Consider the following 15289-nt stretch of genomic DNA (forward strand, 5'->3'; position numbering starts at 1 on the left):
TTGCTCTCTGTGTTGTGTCTGATTCCTCTTTATGGCATAAATGTGTTTTATTATTATATATTCTCTGTTATGGTGGCTGTGATGTGTGGCCAGAGATACACATGAAATCTTTATGTAACTCTCAGCGGTCATTAATCCACTGTGAATCAATGGAAAAATAAAATGAAATAAATAAATCTTGTGCCACATTATATTATATCATATGAACTTAACCTTTACACAAAAGCTATTTCAATATATGTGGCAACAACAATTGTACATACTATACTCAAGGATTCAAGAATTTAAGGTTGTTATGGTCAATATACAACACAGGATTGAACAATAGCTGTAACCCCCTCTGTGCTACACACACAACAAATATATAAACAAATAATTAGAAGAGAATTTAAACAATAAAATAGGCAATACAATAGAACAAACTATATAAATCTGCACTTAGGGAAGAATAAAATTGAAAATTAAATTAAATTTACAAGGAATATGTTATAGGCAACAAATATTTAGATATTATATGTATTTATATGCCTATACCCAACATATATCGCTAGCTACATATATGTGAAATAAGTCGATTATTACCTTGATTAACGGAATAGTTGTTGGTTCTGAAAATGTCATAAAATGGTGAAACATTATGATTATTGTTTCCCAAAAGCCCAATGAGTCGGATTCAAATGTCTTGCTTTGTCAACAGCTCAAAGCTTTTCAGTTTACTGTCACATGAGCGAAGAAACCAGAATTTTTCACATTTAAGAAGCTGGAATCAGACATTTTTACCCTTTAATTATTAATTACTCAGGATGATAAATTAATTGAACGATTGCAACAATTGATGAACTAATCGTTGCAGCTCTAATGTGAAATGCATGCAGAACATTAATTCACACAGGGACATTAAATAATGTATAAAGTCATCAAATATAAACATGGTTTTTTTAGTTTTGTTTTTTTTATTTCACATGTGAAGCATAATTTAGCCCCAGCCTGTTCTTTTTTTTGCGGGAACTAAAGGTGGAAATATTGGCTTTGTAAATATAGGCCCAGGTTGTTGAGCAATGATATTCTGTTAAAAGGTGTATGAACAGGCTATTAAAACATCCCTTAGGATCAATAAACTAGATAAATAGACCTGAGGACCTCAGGCTGCAATGAACCTTCATCCTGAAAAGCCAAAACCTTAAAAAAAAACTTTGAAATAGTTAAAAACACATCTTTTTAACGCAGCCTTTTTAAACACCGTCCACCAAGTCTTGAACACCTCATCCTTGAACACCTAATCACACCATTTTAAGACACGTTTTATTTTAGTATCATTTTTAATGAATTCAATTAATTAATTAGTTTCTTTTATTGTAAGATTTGCTCAATAATTTTGTCTGCTTCTACGTCACTTAAGGTCCTTTATTTATCTATTTTTAGCTATTTAAAATTATTGTTCTTCACTTTAATCTATTTTATTTTTCAATGCTATAAAAATATAAAGATATATAATGCAGCTGTTCTTTTTGTGTGCCACCTATTGATTTGTGCATATTTCATGTTTAAAGGTTGTCTTTTTATTTTTATGACTTTAATGTAAAGCACTTTTAGCTGCATTTTTTGTATGAAATGTGCCCTGTAAATAAAGTTTATTAAACTAGTAGTATTATAATAGATAAAGACAGATATTTAGAGTATTTCCCAGACTCCCTCTGGTGCTGGTGTTGTAGTTGCAGTGTCTGTCCTCCACCACAGGGGGGCAGCATAACGGAAACAGTGTCCAGCTGCAGCAGCAGACACATCTTCTTCGAGTCTGAACAGCCGGAAGTAAACAGGAACAATAACGAACCTGAACCGCTGATAAATAAATAAGACGATACAGAGAAACATACTTTTCTCTCAGTGTCAGCAACGATGGAGGAATATAACTCTGGAGATGAGGTGACTTTATTTAACTGCATTAGATTTAACTGTAAGAAAGTCCGCAGTTAAATCAAACACGTCTCGGTTACTTAGCGTTAATCAGTTAGCTCAGTCAGTTAGCCGAGGCTAACGGCTGTTCCCATCAGGGTGTGGTCATTGTCATATTTATATTATATATTATATTTACAGTATTATATTTATATTATTTATTATATCTATATTATATATTACATTTACAGTGTTATATTTATATCATTTATTATATCTATATTACATTTACCGTATTATATTTATATCATTTATTATATTTATATTATATATTTCATTTACAGTATTATAGTTATATTATTTATTATATCTATATTACATTTACAGTATTATATTTATATTATTTATTATATCTATATTATATATTACATTTACAGTGTTATATTTATATCATTTATTATATCTATATTACATTTACCGTATTATATTTATATCATTTATTATATTTATATTATATATTTCATTTACAGTATTATAGTTATATTATTTATTATATCTATATTACATTTACAGTATTATATTTATATTATTTATTATATCCATATTATATATTACATTTACAGTATTATATTTATATTATTTATTATATCTATATTATATATTACATTTACAGTATTATATTTATATTATTTATTATATGGACAGTATTATATTTATATTATTTATTATGTTTATATTAGATATTACATTTACAGTATAATATTTATATTAGATATTACATTTACAGTATTATATTTATAGTATTTATTATATGTACAGTATTATATTTAGATTATTTATTATATCTATATTACATATTACATTTACAGTCTTATATTTATATTATTCATCATATGTACAGTATTATATTTATATTATATATTACATTTACAGTATTATATTTATATTATTTATTGTATTTACATTAGATATTCAATTTACAATATTATATGTATAATATTCATTATTTAGAGTATTATATTTACAGTAGTATATTTATATTTTATCATATTTACAGTATGAGATTTATAGTATTATATTTACACTATATATTATATGTACAGCAATATATTTATATTGTTTATTATATTTACAATATTAGGTTTTTTTTTAATTATATTCATAATGTATATTAGATGTCTTATATTATGGTTACAATATTATATTTCAATTTTATTTATAATATTGTATTTATGTTGTCTATTATGTTCAACATATTATATTTATATTGTGCCTCCAAAAAAGTATCAAATCTGGCGACTCGTCACTTTTCCAACCCTGCTATTTTAGTTTATTTATATATATATATTTTTTTTTTTTTTGAAAAAGAAAAATCACTTGAATGTTGTAAGGCAAAATGTGTAAATCAAGCTGTAAAACTATTTATTTTTATGTATTATCATTTCAGGCTGTAAAACAAAAAAAGTGAATATTTCAAACGGGCATCATGACTTTCTATAGCTGTGTACAGTATATAATGATTTATATCCATATGAAATTATATAAACATTTTGGAATGGAAGATTTTGGCCATATCGTCCAAACCGTATGCAAAATCATTAAACTTCTTCAAACTTGACACCTGCTCGTCATGCAAAGATTGATGGCTTTCTATAGAAACAGTTTTTACGCCTCTAGGGGGTTCTTTCATGCAAAAACAGGAAACAAAACAACACAGATGCCGCCAGCTCACCATTTTTTCACCTTCTTTTAAATTTTACTGCAGGTTGTCTTCAATGCTGATGAAGTCAATATCTCAGTCAAAGAGGTAACTTTTCATTTCTGGAGACATTAATTAACTGTATTTTATTGTAAATCCACTCTTTGATTTGCTGACAGAGCACATGACTCTCTCTCTCTGCGTGTTTTTTTGTCTCAGTGTATCGAAGGCGTCATCGGTGGAACAGATTACAACCAGAATAAAGTGAACCAGTGGACGGCCAGCATAGTGGAGCACTCGCTGACTCACCTGGTGAAACAAGGACGGCCCTTCAAATACATAGGTGAACCGACCGCACGTCATGCACAATAACACGAGACCTCAGGACGTAATGTTGACATGCGAAACTTTAATAATTTTATATTTTTGCAGTAAACTGTGCGATCATGCAGAAGAGCGGCGCTGGTCTCCACACAGCGAACTCCTGCTACTGGGACACTACCACTGACGGTGAGAGAAGGACTCATAGTTAAAGCCGGTGTCATTTTATAATAATGTAATACTTTTTACTTTAAGACTTTTATTTCATTCATCAAGAGAAGCCGAATTCCCAAATGTTAATAAAGAACAAGACATTTCAGTACAGGAATACGATTCATCCTGTTTGATGTCATTTCAAATCATGTCTCCATTACCGTTTCTCCACCAGGACACCCCTGAAGTTTTTCCAATGATAAAATGTCCCACTGAGTACTTATCTTATCTACTACTGTGTCATTTCTCCCTTGTTTGTGTTTTTCAGGAAGCTGCACAGTCAGGTGGGAGAATCGCACCATGTACTGTGTGGTCAGTGTGTTTGCTGTCGCTGTGCCGCTGTGAGCTGCTATCTCTCTCTGTCTCTCTCTAACACCTCGTCTGAAGTTTGAAATGGCCAAGAAGCCATGAAGATCCTCTGATCATACCCTCTGTACGTACAAGTAGCTTATTTCTCCCCACAAGCTTGAACAACATAACGCCAGGATAAGATTTGTGGTTTGTGAGTCGACCGTCTTGTGTGAGAAAATGTTGCGCTGTAGTGACTAAGGTCAGAATTCAACCCTGAAGCAGTGCTTTAAGAAATTACACCTTAAGTCAGCAGATGTAGAGATGTGGAAAGTAAATATTATGTTTTTGTATGTTCCAAATGTTGTAATCTGTGCGTAATGTAAAACTTGATTAGTTTTTAGCCACACGAGCAGCAAGGCTGTGGATGGCAGCATCAGTCTGTCAGTCTAGACTGAAATATCTTAACTATTGGATGCATTGCCAGTTGGGTATTTGAATGTGCTACACACATTCAAATACCCAACTTTGGTCCAATACTTTGGTTTATGACTAAAAACCTACAGAACTTACAACATGCTGCACAACTGTGTCTGTCTTGTGGAGGTGCGGCACTTAAGACGTCACGCCTCTTGATCAAGAACTCCTGTGTAGGATACACCTGTGTTTCCTCGATCTAAGCTCCTCGTCTCCTAAAGGTGCATTTAAGGCCTCATTCAGACCAATTCAGGCAATCGGGCAAGTAACGCAAGTCCTCGCATTCAAGCTGGCAGGGGTCTGTTTGCTTTCTCTCTTTTTCTCTGTGAGAAGAAAGCTGCCTTCAAGTGCGATCGGAGATGTCAAAATCATGACAACGATCTGACAGAAAACAACATTAACTGAAATCTAAAGTCTACTTGTGTTGCATTAATTAGGGGGTTAAAGAACACAAGCAGGCCAGTGACACAACCTACAATTCGCCGTGTGTGTGCGTGCGTGTACGTGCGTGTACGTGTGTGTGAATTCAGCCCGAGGGACTGGAAGATCCTCCATGATGTCAGAGTCTGATTTCTAGGTCACGGGAGGAGAGAGGCTGCGAGGAAGCATAAGTAATGTAATGAAAAGCACCCTTACTCTTGTTTTCTTTTGTCTTCTTCAGAACATTCCTGAATAAAACAGTTGCTGTAGTTTGGTATTTACATAAAGTCTGACTGTTGTGTTTATCAGCTACGTGAGTACATGTACAAAGTGTCTCTACTTCTCTGTATTAATATTTTATACGAGTTACATTTGTCTGTATCTGTACCTGCAGGCATAAATGTGTATGTCCAGGATGATGGAGTTTAATGGTCAAAGCGACTGATGCACTTTTTCTGGACTTTCCTGGTAGAAATCCTGGAAAGCTTCTGTAAAACTGAGTTCATGAAGGCTGTGTAATAAATTTATTTATTGGAACATCTACAGTGCAGTCATTAATGGTACGAGTGAGAGTTAATGGCAGACTGACAAAGGTGAAAACTTTACAGTTTGGATGTTTGTCCACAAGTGGTCAGCAGAGGGCTGTGTGTGGTTATTCCATCAGCTAAAAATCAAACAGACTGACAATGTCCACATATAAATATAAATTTATTTAGATTTTTAGGTAGGATTTTATTTTATTTTGCTCCGTATGAGAATGTCTGATGTGTACAATAGATTTTTCACATTCTTTTGGCTTATCTTATTTGTACAAACATTAGAAGCATTCATTTGATACCCGAGGTTGTCATCCCTCTGCAGATACATTGCAAAAAGGAGGTGCAAAAAACAGACAGTGGCATTCTCTCTTACACACACACACACACACACACACACTATTACACATTAAAGGTTGAAAATAAGCAAAAATACTTGTTACAATTCCAAACATTTTTTCAGTTAGATATAATCCATTTGTGTGAGCACTCGGTGTAAATATCCTAACAAATGAGACATAAGGACACGGAGCTGACAGACGTAACGAGCGTGAATCAGAAAAATGCAAATACATCCAAACGAAGCATTTAACGTCACCGCAGCTGTTGTTGCTCAACAGTTGAACCAAAGCCACTTAAATCCTTTTTTTTGTAAACGTGCAAGAAACATTACGCTTGGAGACGTCCGTGCTTTACAGTTAACGTGTTTGGTGATCAAACGGGCTCTTTAAACAATGTGTGGAGATTCGCATCTCATCGTCAAGCACAGATACATCACATAAGCGGCGCGTGTTGGTGATAAAGCTCTTATCAAGGAGTAAAAAAGCTGATTGCTTGCAGCCATAAAACAAGAGGGAGAGGGTTCAGAAAAAAAGCCCCGTACAAAACAGACTTGCCTTGCAGAAGTTCATCTGAGGCTCCACACATGCACACCTCCATGCCACTAAATACAATCAATTCAAATGCATGGCGCCTTGTAATCAGTAATGCAGCATATAAGTGGACACTAGTGCTGTCCACGTTTTCATTTTTAATACAGGCTGCAGGATGAGAGGTCCGGATGTCGCTGATGACACAAGTGAACGCTGTGCAGCCAGTTAGGGACACATTTGCTTTGTGTAGGAGTAATAGATGGTGGTAGGAAACAGAGTTGAGATGGATATATGAGAGGATTCAAAGTGGAAACTCGACTCGCGGAGGGATTCATGTGGCACTTTAAAGTCAACAGAGGGTGTGATAACTATCAGCCGCTCCTCTGGATGGCACGTCAACCAGCTGTGATGCTTTAAGCGTTGCAGGATACGCTGTGGTTAATGTCACCATTGACTCCAACACTTACATTATTGCCCATTTCATCAGGAGTGTCATACATTGTATCATCAAGCATGTCATAAGTTGTTTCATTAGGCCTGTCGTCTGCGGTGTCGCTGGCTGTGTCGTGGGCCCCGTCTTCAGCCGGCTCTGTGCATGCGATGGAGCTGGGTGATTTTCCCGTCGGACTGTCCTGCGGTGAATCAGAGTTGCACATGAGACAGAGCAGAGAGGAGCAGTTCCAGAGACCCTGGGTCATGCTGGAGGAGAAGAGCCTCCGACATGGATGACAGAACTGGTAGAAGACAAGCATGAAGAAGATGGCGATGGCGTAGGCCACCAGCAGCTGCAGCACCAGCAGTGGGGCACAGATGAACTTGTAGAAGTCAGTTTTATAGACGTACCACAGCAGAAGCAGCGAGGCGTTCTCCACAAAACGCAACATGTAATACACGGCCATGCGGTACCAGTTCTGGGACTTATTGATGAGGTCCGGGTCGCTGAGCTTCACCTGCACAGCCGACCAGCAGAACATGTTGATGCCAGCGTAGAGGAAGGTGAGCATGCAAAGCACGATGGTGGTTCCCACCCTGGTCAGAGTTTTTTCTATGTTCTCAGGGAACGGAGAGTGGCTCTGCCAGAACAGGATCCACGGGTAGAAAAAGAAAACCAGGAAGTTAAGCAGAACCACGGGCAAGACCCAGAGCTGCAGCACAGAGCTGAACAGAACCAGGACCACCACACGAGTAGCGATCTCAAAGCTCCTCCACAGGAAAATGCACAGATAAGCCATGGGGCGGACATCCACTTCATAGTCATCGTATTTGATCTTAATGGCCAGGATGTTGCAGCGCAGCGCTCCGTACACGATGGAAAGGAGGGAGATCACCATCAGTGTGCCTGAGAGGGAAAACACAAATTACATAATTATTACTTTTTACTAAGGTCTATTCTCTGGAGTCCAGGTTGATTTTTTTTTTTTTTTTAAATGCATTCATTTATTGTCATTGTTTAGCAGCTTTTAAACTTCTAACTATGAATCCCTATTTTGTCAACTTAAAGTATAAAGCTGCCTTGAGCTGCTCTTTAGTGATCACTCAAAATATAATTATAGAACAGTTCAAAGTAAAAGAAAATATTATTCAACTATTTATACACACAAATACAGCTAGAAATGTAAGAAACTAGAAGGGCACTGTGAAAGCTCCGACCTCCATCGAGGCGTAGCCTATCGTACAATATTAATACAGCGTGACTTCTGGAACATCTTTCTTTACAATTATTCCGACGCCACACGAATGCAGCACGAATGCCCAATGTAATGGGCTCTCTCCTCCTTGGCCCATGCTACACCCTTGTACCAAGTTTCATAAAAATCCGGCCAGTAGTTTTTTTGTAATCCTGCAGAAAAACAGGCAAACTGGGCTGTTCTAGAAGAAAACCCAAAATACAAATATGAACCTGAAAATTAGCCCAACATGGGATCTTTAATCAAATCAATCTGATGTTGTTTTTTTAGCACAAAATTACCTCTTTGTTTCCTTGCAAGGGATGGAACAACAAATTAAGCGCTAAAAGGCTGAAACTGTGGATGATACCCACTTTATTTGACTGCTTTATTCACTTCAGATAAACGTAAACGCATAACGAAGGGATCTTTTAACTGCCAGGACAAATAGAAGGAATTATTACAGCAGGCAAACACAGTTTTAAATGTACAAATGACTATTGCTTTAAGACAGAGTTGAAGATGTATCCTTTAAAAAGGCCCTGGAGGTCCCATTCACCACATTCAGGCTGTTAAATCAGTAAGCGTGAAATAGAAGTGTCTGCTGGGAGCAGAGGAAAAACAGGATTTATGCATTTAGAACATCGTTTATTTGATCCTGATTCAATGACCATATGTCCCAGTTTGACTCTGTGTGAACCTTTACTAAATCTCTCTCAGGAACAGAAATACTGGCTCCCACAAAGAGTTGGACAGCCACGATCACCACCCTCGATGTCAGAGAGGCGCTTACATAACCCCACTTTGACTCATGAAAACAACATCCTCTTACTTCATACACTTATCTGATCAGCCCACATCATGGCGAGGCTGTGGACTGGTAACAGGGGGATTTGAAGGCACAAATGACCATTAAAACAAAGAGTCACACTCAAAAGGTACACACACCCCCCACCCCCCACCCCCCGCTGCTCCTCACCTCTTCCGATGGAGACCCCCTGCTGCAGGACGCAGATGTAGAGCTGCAGGGTGAGCTGCGGGGCAGATCCCAGGAAGGCCTGGATTACAGAGGTGCGGGCGAAGGCTGCTCGATGTGTGAACAGCTTCCCCTCCGCCTGCCCCACCTGCCTCTCCACCTCCTCAGACTGACCCCCGCGCGGCATCTGCTTCTTCCTGGTGATGCTGACATACGGCTCCTCCACGCGGCCCACGCTGCCATAGATACAGAACGCCTCCAGACACCTGCAGCAACAACAGCAGCAGCAGCAAGAGGTCATAAAGGTAACTTTTCATTATCCACTTATCTAGTTGTTTTTTGCATTTTCATTTCATTTAGTAGCTTACTCAAAACAGAGGCTAGTGGTGTCAAACCAACTCAGTGACAGATAACTGGATATCGTCACAACTTACAAAACCAGATAAAGAAATAAGACTAAATACGCACTGATCCTTTGCAGGTGCTTTACACGGTTTCTTTTTATCTTATTTGTGAAGGTTCGTGGCTGCAAAACCCCACAACACTTTGGTGAATTCCCCCCTTAAGTGTGCGTCAAAGACAATTTATTGCTTACAGCCCTGTGACAGCAAAGAAGAAGCAAAGAAACTCCTTGACTTAAGCTCTGGAAAACATGAAATACCTTCAGTACAGCTTTAGCCAAAGGACCATGAATGAATCACGTTTTCCCTAAAGGATAAATTCATTAATTTATGAATATTTAGTTCCCCTTCATGGCTTCTCTTGAAGACGTTTAATACCAATTCTAAAAAGATAATCCTCACTCTCTATCAGACTTTAAGAAAGGGAGTAGGGTGGTTTACTGGACAGAGCTGTGCTTTCCTTTACGTTTACTGTTTTCTGTGCTTACACACTTTTATCGTGTATTTATTTGAGTACTTTTGTTCTTTTGCATTATCTTGTACTTTCACCTTGTGTGTGTGTGTGTGTGTGTGTGTGTGTGTGTGTGTGTGTGTGTGTGTGTGTGTGATCGTGGTAAAATGTGGTCGAGGCGGTTTTGATCAATTTGATTGGTGTTTATAATTCTGCCTGTCTGTCGCCACGATAGGGCCACAACTGTGGAAAATACAGTCACCAAATTTCACAGTTGAGATCAAAGGAAGGCCAGGTGCAAAGATGGGCGTGGTCCGAGTACGGGGACAGGAAGCCAGAAAGACTACTTTACGCCCGGGGCCCGATTTAGCATCACAGCTGGTGTGATCGTCTCGTAAGGCGGTCTCTAGTTGATAAAAGTCTTAGACAATAAATCAGTTACCCAGAATTTAAAACCGCCTGTTTTGTCAGCAGTCCAAAAGCAAAAGATAATAAGTTTACAATGATGTAATTAAAAAAATGAATGCAGCAAATACTCACATTTAAGAAGCTGGAACCTGAGAAAAGTTGGCATTTTTTACTCATCTTCTCATTATTCTAGCTTTTGGCACCTTCCACCAACTCTGAACACTTTGACAAAAGATCCATATGATGCCTAGTTTGTTTCAGCACTCGCTCAGTTAGGCCGGCCATGTACAGCATGTACGCCAGCATCTAGCTCTCTCTCTCTGTCTAAAGAGATGTCAGTCACAGTCAGACAGGCAGTCGAGGTCGAGGTGAAGTCGAGGCAGCGCTGATTCGCAGTGCCAATGAAGCAGCAAGGCAGGAGAATTTAATCCACAGGGGCGCTGAGGGAGAGACTGCTTATCAGCTGGAGTGGCACGTCAAGTGAACACATCACTGACTTGATTAAAAATATAGAAATAATTAAATGAAAGTGTAAAGGCTGAGCTGTCAGCAGCTTTTTTCAACGTTACCAAATTACCAAAATCTAACTGCAGGGTGAAAAGATGGTCACACACTCATCTGCTGAGGTCGGCATGCTGTAGAGTGTAAAAGTGTTAGTGTGTCTTGAGTTTCACGTCCTGCAGCTTTGTCAGGACAGCGGAGGCGTCACTTGTCAATGCACCGCGGTCCCCTGGGTGAAAGTCCGAGTTTACAGTTTACAGTGCGTCAGAACAAAATGCAGAGGGCAGTGATAAAAAAAACGAAACTGTATTTAACATCCTGGGACTGAGAACGAGCCGATATAATCAATATTTTAATATTGACAATGGATCCGATTGCTACTTGCATGTGAAGATGTTGCTCTTTTTTATAACCTGAGCCTGTATTTTCCTTCAGGTCCACAAATCTTTAAAACTTTAAAACAACTTATTTCTTGGTATACTCTCTGCTATCATAATCAAGGTCAAAGGTCAAGGTCAAATGTATCCGTAGAGCACTTTAAAAACCAACCATGTTTGTGTCAAAGTGCTTTACAACAAACATAACTGAGCCAAAAGATTCTCACAAGGTATAAGTACTTAAATGCAAGCATAAACACATACTGCACACACATACGCACAGAGATTTAGCAATTTGGAGTGCAAATCTGGGTCTTAAGACACTTATTAAAGGAGTAACAAGAATCCAGATTCCTGGTGCAGCGACTGAAAAGTCTCTGTCTCCAGTTTAGTGCTGTTGTCAGCAGCGATGGGCAGCTTTTCTCTGCAACAACAACAACAACAAAAAACACTGTCCACTACCTGCCCCTCACCAAACAGCAGAAAGTTAGAGAGTAGTTGGTGAACATAGGAGCCTTCAGCAGCTACAGAGACATATATTTACCCAGGCGTTGAAAGGAACAGAGCTAAAAGAGAGTGAATGCTGGACTTTAATTCCTCAGATGGACACAAACACCACTTCAAATGGATCACGTAACGTAACTTAAGTCCACTATATCATCTTAAATGTGATGATACGTAAGCGCTGTGTTCACAACTTCCATCTGCTGCCCCCTAAACCCGTTAGTGCCCTTTAAAAAGATGTTTCAAGACACATTAAATTACTCTACATTGAATAGTAATGTGCATCTTACATGTTTTCGACTAAATAAAATGTTAAATTACCTCATTAAACATTCTGAAAATTCCATCTACACCTTCTCCCTTTAGCAGATTCAAGTGAAAACAGTCTTCTAGTGCAGAGCTTCTCAACATTTTTGTACACCGTTTATGAAAATCAAGTATTTCCAAGACACTCCTTACATACGATTATATATAAATAATCATAAATAAGCTTAATTTCAGTTTGAGAATCATTGTTGTAGTGTCAAACTGCTCATGCATTATTCTGTGTTGTTCCATCCGTGTGAAGACATTTCAGAGTGAAGAGAAACTTTAAAAAGTCTTAGAGTTTAGATTATTTTGTCAGACATTATCACACATCCCCAGCGTACACTCATTAGGAATTATAGTAATTAATTACATAAGAAGCTGAACGATCATAACACAAGTAGACGAGTGTTTTCAGCACAACAGCCACCAGCTCTGACACAAGATGATTATGTCAGGGTCTCAGGGATATAAGAAGCGGTATTTTGGGCGGGCGAGAAGAGGAAGTGGAGTTATGCTGTCGGCTACAGAGATGGATATTTCCCTCTAGGGTTGTGTTGTCAGAGATAAGGAGCCGGCAGCGACTGTGTGCTATTCTTAGATGTGCTCTCTTCACTTTGGGAAGATGTCGAAGTCCGAACCGTAATCATCTGAACACACTCGAGAGGAAACAGGCCGGGCAGGGTCAGACCCACAGAGGCCACCGCTGGGGAGGCAACACGCCCCTTAGGCTGAAGAGAAAACTAAAATATTGATAGTTTTAAAGTTAGAGGGAAGATGACGGTCATGATATAATACATTGGTATCCACATTGTCATGTTAGCTTGTCAGAAAGACTAAATACAGCGTTGGTACACCTTTTCCAAGGTCATATTCAAGCACTTTTCAAACACTTTCGAGGTCCATTTTCAAGCTTTTCCAGCTCTGTTAAAATGAGACGTTTCTATGGACATATACAAACGCTATATATTGCGTTTCATAACACCAGAAGGAAAGAAATTTAATTTAATTTCTCTTCTACGGCTGTTTGTTGTGAAGGAAATGCAGATACAATTTAAAGCACTTTATCCAAAATCCAAGCGCCTTTCAAACCTTGAAAACACAACGTTAAAATTGAAGCAATTGCAAGGATTTCCAGCACCTGTGTGAACCTTGTAAATAAAGCTCCAGAGTTACGGTACAGTTTGACGAGGGAATGGGGTCCGTTGACCTCTGACCTCTGACCTGCAGATATCTGAATGAAAAGTCTCCTCCTTCCACACAGACCAACGTTATGATAATCCACACAGTTTGGGGTAAAACCTTTTTTTTTCTCATGCAGTACAAATGTGTACCGGGCTGTTTTAATATACCTGCATAACAGTCTTCAAATGTCATAAATTGGGTCCAACTGTAAAGCTGAGACTCTTGTGGATTCAATGAGCCCAGTTGTATTAATGTGTGGTGATGTTAGTCTCCATAGTAGCCATTTCATTGTAGTGAGAGCATTTTTGAAACTTGAGCTCACTGTATAAAATGATCTATTGTGTCCTCTATGATAATCACAGCCTTGTAAAAATTTACAACCACAAACTAGACACCTGGGGCATTCAGAGGACATATATAGTTTCCACAGGTATATTAAAAATAAGCTGTTTCTGAGTGTGCTCGCCATTCAATCGTCGAATCCCTGCATGTATTTTTTAAGGTGTTCCCTGAAGGTCTGGGCATCATCTTAAATACAATGGATACACTAATCGACTGATCCTTTCACATGTAGTTTCCTCAACACAGGAGATTAAAGGGGTTTTCACTCCACATTCAGTTTCTCCTGCTGTTTGGATGTTTGATCATGCTGCATGTCTGACAGCAGTGAAGCTTTACTGTGCACGGGATTAGGCTCCTATAGCGGAGGCAGATGGCCACCACGGCCAGACCGGGACTGACAGAGAACCAGCGGGCCTATTAAGGTCTAAAGCCCGTATGTTTACAGGTCCCTCCATGTGTAACAGAGTGTCAGCTGATGCCATCAATAAATCTGACTCAGCTGAAGAGGATCCAACAGTGCAGTAGTTAAAGTACAGTGGGGGCTGTATGACGGAACATATCGATGATCACATTGATCAGCCTTTCATTTCCGAACTCAATGGCACAGACACACAGTCACTGCAGCAGCATGTCTGCAGCAGGCCGGGGGAGATGACAACAACAGCATGTGCGCAATGCATTCATCAAACTATAAGCTGCTTACGTGCAAACAGGCCGGGGACGTGTTTTTCACGCCATAAATAAACAACATGTAGACGTTTCATCGCGTGACGCGGCGATGAGGAGCACAATGGCATCTGCTGCTTTCTGACCCGACCGTGTGAGAGAGAGAGAGAGAAACATGCCAGCACTGACCTGACGATGGGTCCGAGCTGCAGGATGTGCAGCAGCAGGATGAGCGGTCTGTCTCTGCTCAGGTCCCGGTGGATGAAGGTGAGGGTCAGCTGCACGAGCACGGAGGGTACGAGCGTGAAGAGGAGCGTGAGCCCTTGCCAAATCTGGTCTCCAGCGGAGCGGTACGTGGAGCTGAGGTAGAGCGCTGCCGTGGTCTCGGCCGTGAACAGAGACACCGACACAAAGATAGAGCTGGGGAGTCGCATCCTCACTCACTCCGCCATCTGGGGGACGCGGCTTCGCTCAGGGTCCGCGCATCCATGCCGTCGCCACCGGGCCGTCCGTCGCTCACTCACCCGCCGGAGGGGCACGGCGTCGTCTCAGGCTACCGCCGCCGCCCGCCGCAGCTCATTTGAGATTTGGAGGCAGGCAGGATGTTTTCACAGCCAGTGTCGTCCCGGAGAGAGTCTGCGGGGGGCGCGCAAGAGCACGAGCCGAGGCGCTGAGTATGGCTCTCCGGTGCGCTCGCGAGAAGCGCGTGTCAGTGAGAAGAGACGCCCCGCAGAGTGACATTTGTTGTTGTTGACACCGCGAGCGTCTTTTACATTCAGTGAACTT

General features: G+C 39.6%; 2 protein-coding genes across 2 annotated transcripts; one reads left to right on the forward strand and one right to left on the reverse strand.

The window, feature by feature from the left end:
- Positions 1-1802: 1802 nt before the first annotated feature.
- LOC310952808 (dynein light chain Tctex-type 3-like) lies at positions 1803-5755 on the forward strand. Its single transcript, XM_083921528.1, has 5 exons — positions 1803-1923; positions 3659-3700; positions 3812-3935; positions 4025-4102; positions 4395-5755. The coding sequence occupies exons 1-5, from the start codon at positions 1897-1899 to the stop codon at positions 4469-4471; spliced, it is 348 nt and encodes a 115-aa protein (XP_083777654.1). The 5' UTR covers positions 1803-1896; the 3' UTR covers positions 4472-5755.
- Positions 5756-6212: 457 nt separating this feature from the next.
- On the reverse strand, positions 6213-14999 carry xk (X-linked Kx blood group (McLeod syndrome)). The gene is made up of 3 exons (XM_083921750.1): positions 14693-14999; positions 9366-9628; positions 6213-8058 (listed from the first exon to the last, which is right to left on the reverse strand). Exons 1-3 carry the CDS (start codon positions 14935-14937, stop codon positions 7133-7135), a joined length of 1434 nt encoding a protein of 477 aa, XP_083777876.1. The 5' UTR covers positions 14938-14999; the 3' UTR covers positions 6213-7132.
- Positions 15000-15289: the final 290 nt, after the last annotated feature.

This window comes from Echiichthys vipera (assembly GCF_963691815.1).
Source record: "Echiichthys vipera genome assembly, chromosome: 10".
Taxonomy (NCBI): domain Eukaryota; kingdom Metazoa; phylum Chordata; class Actinopteri; order Perciformes; family Trachinidae; genus Echiichthys; species Echiichthys vipera.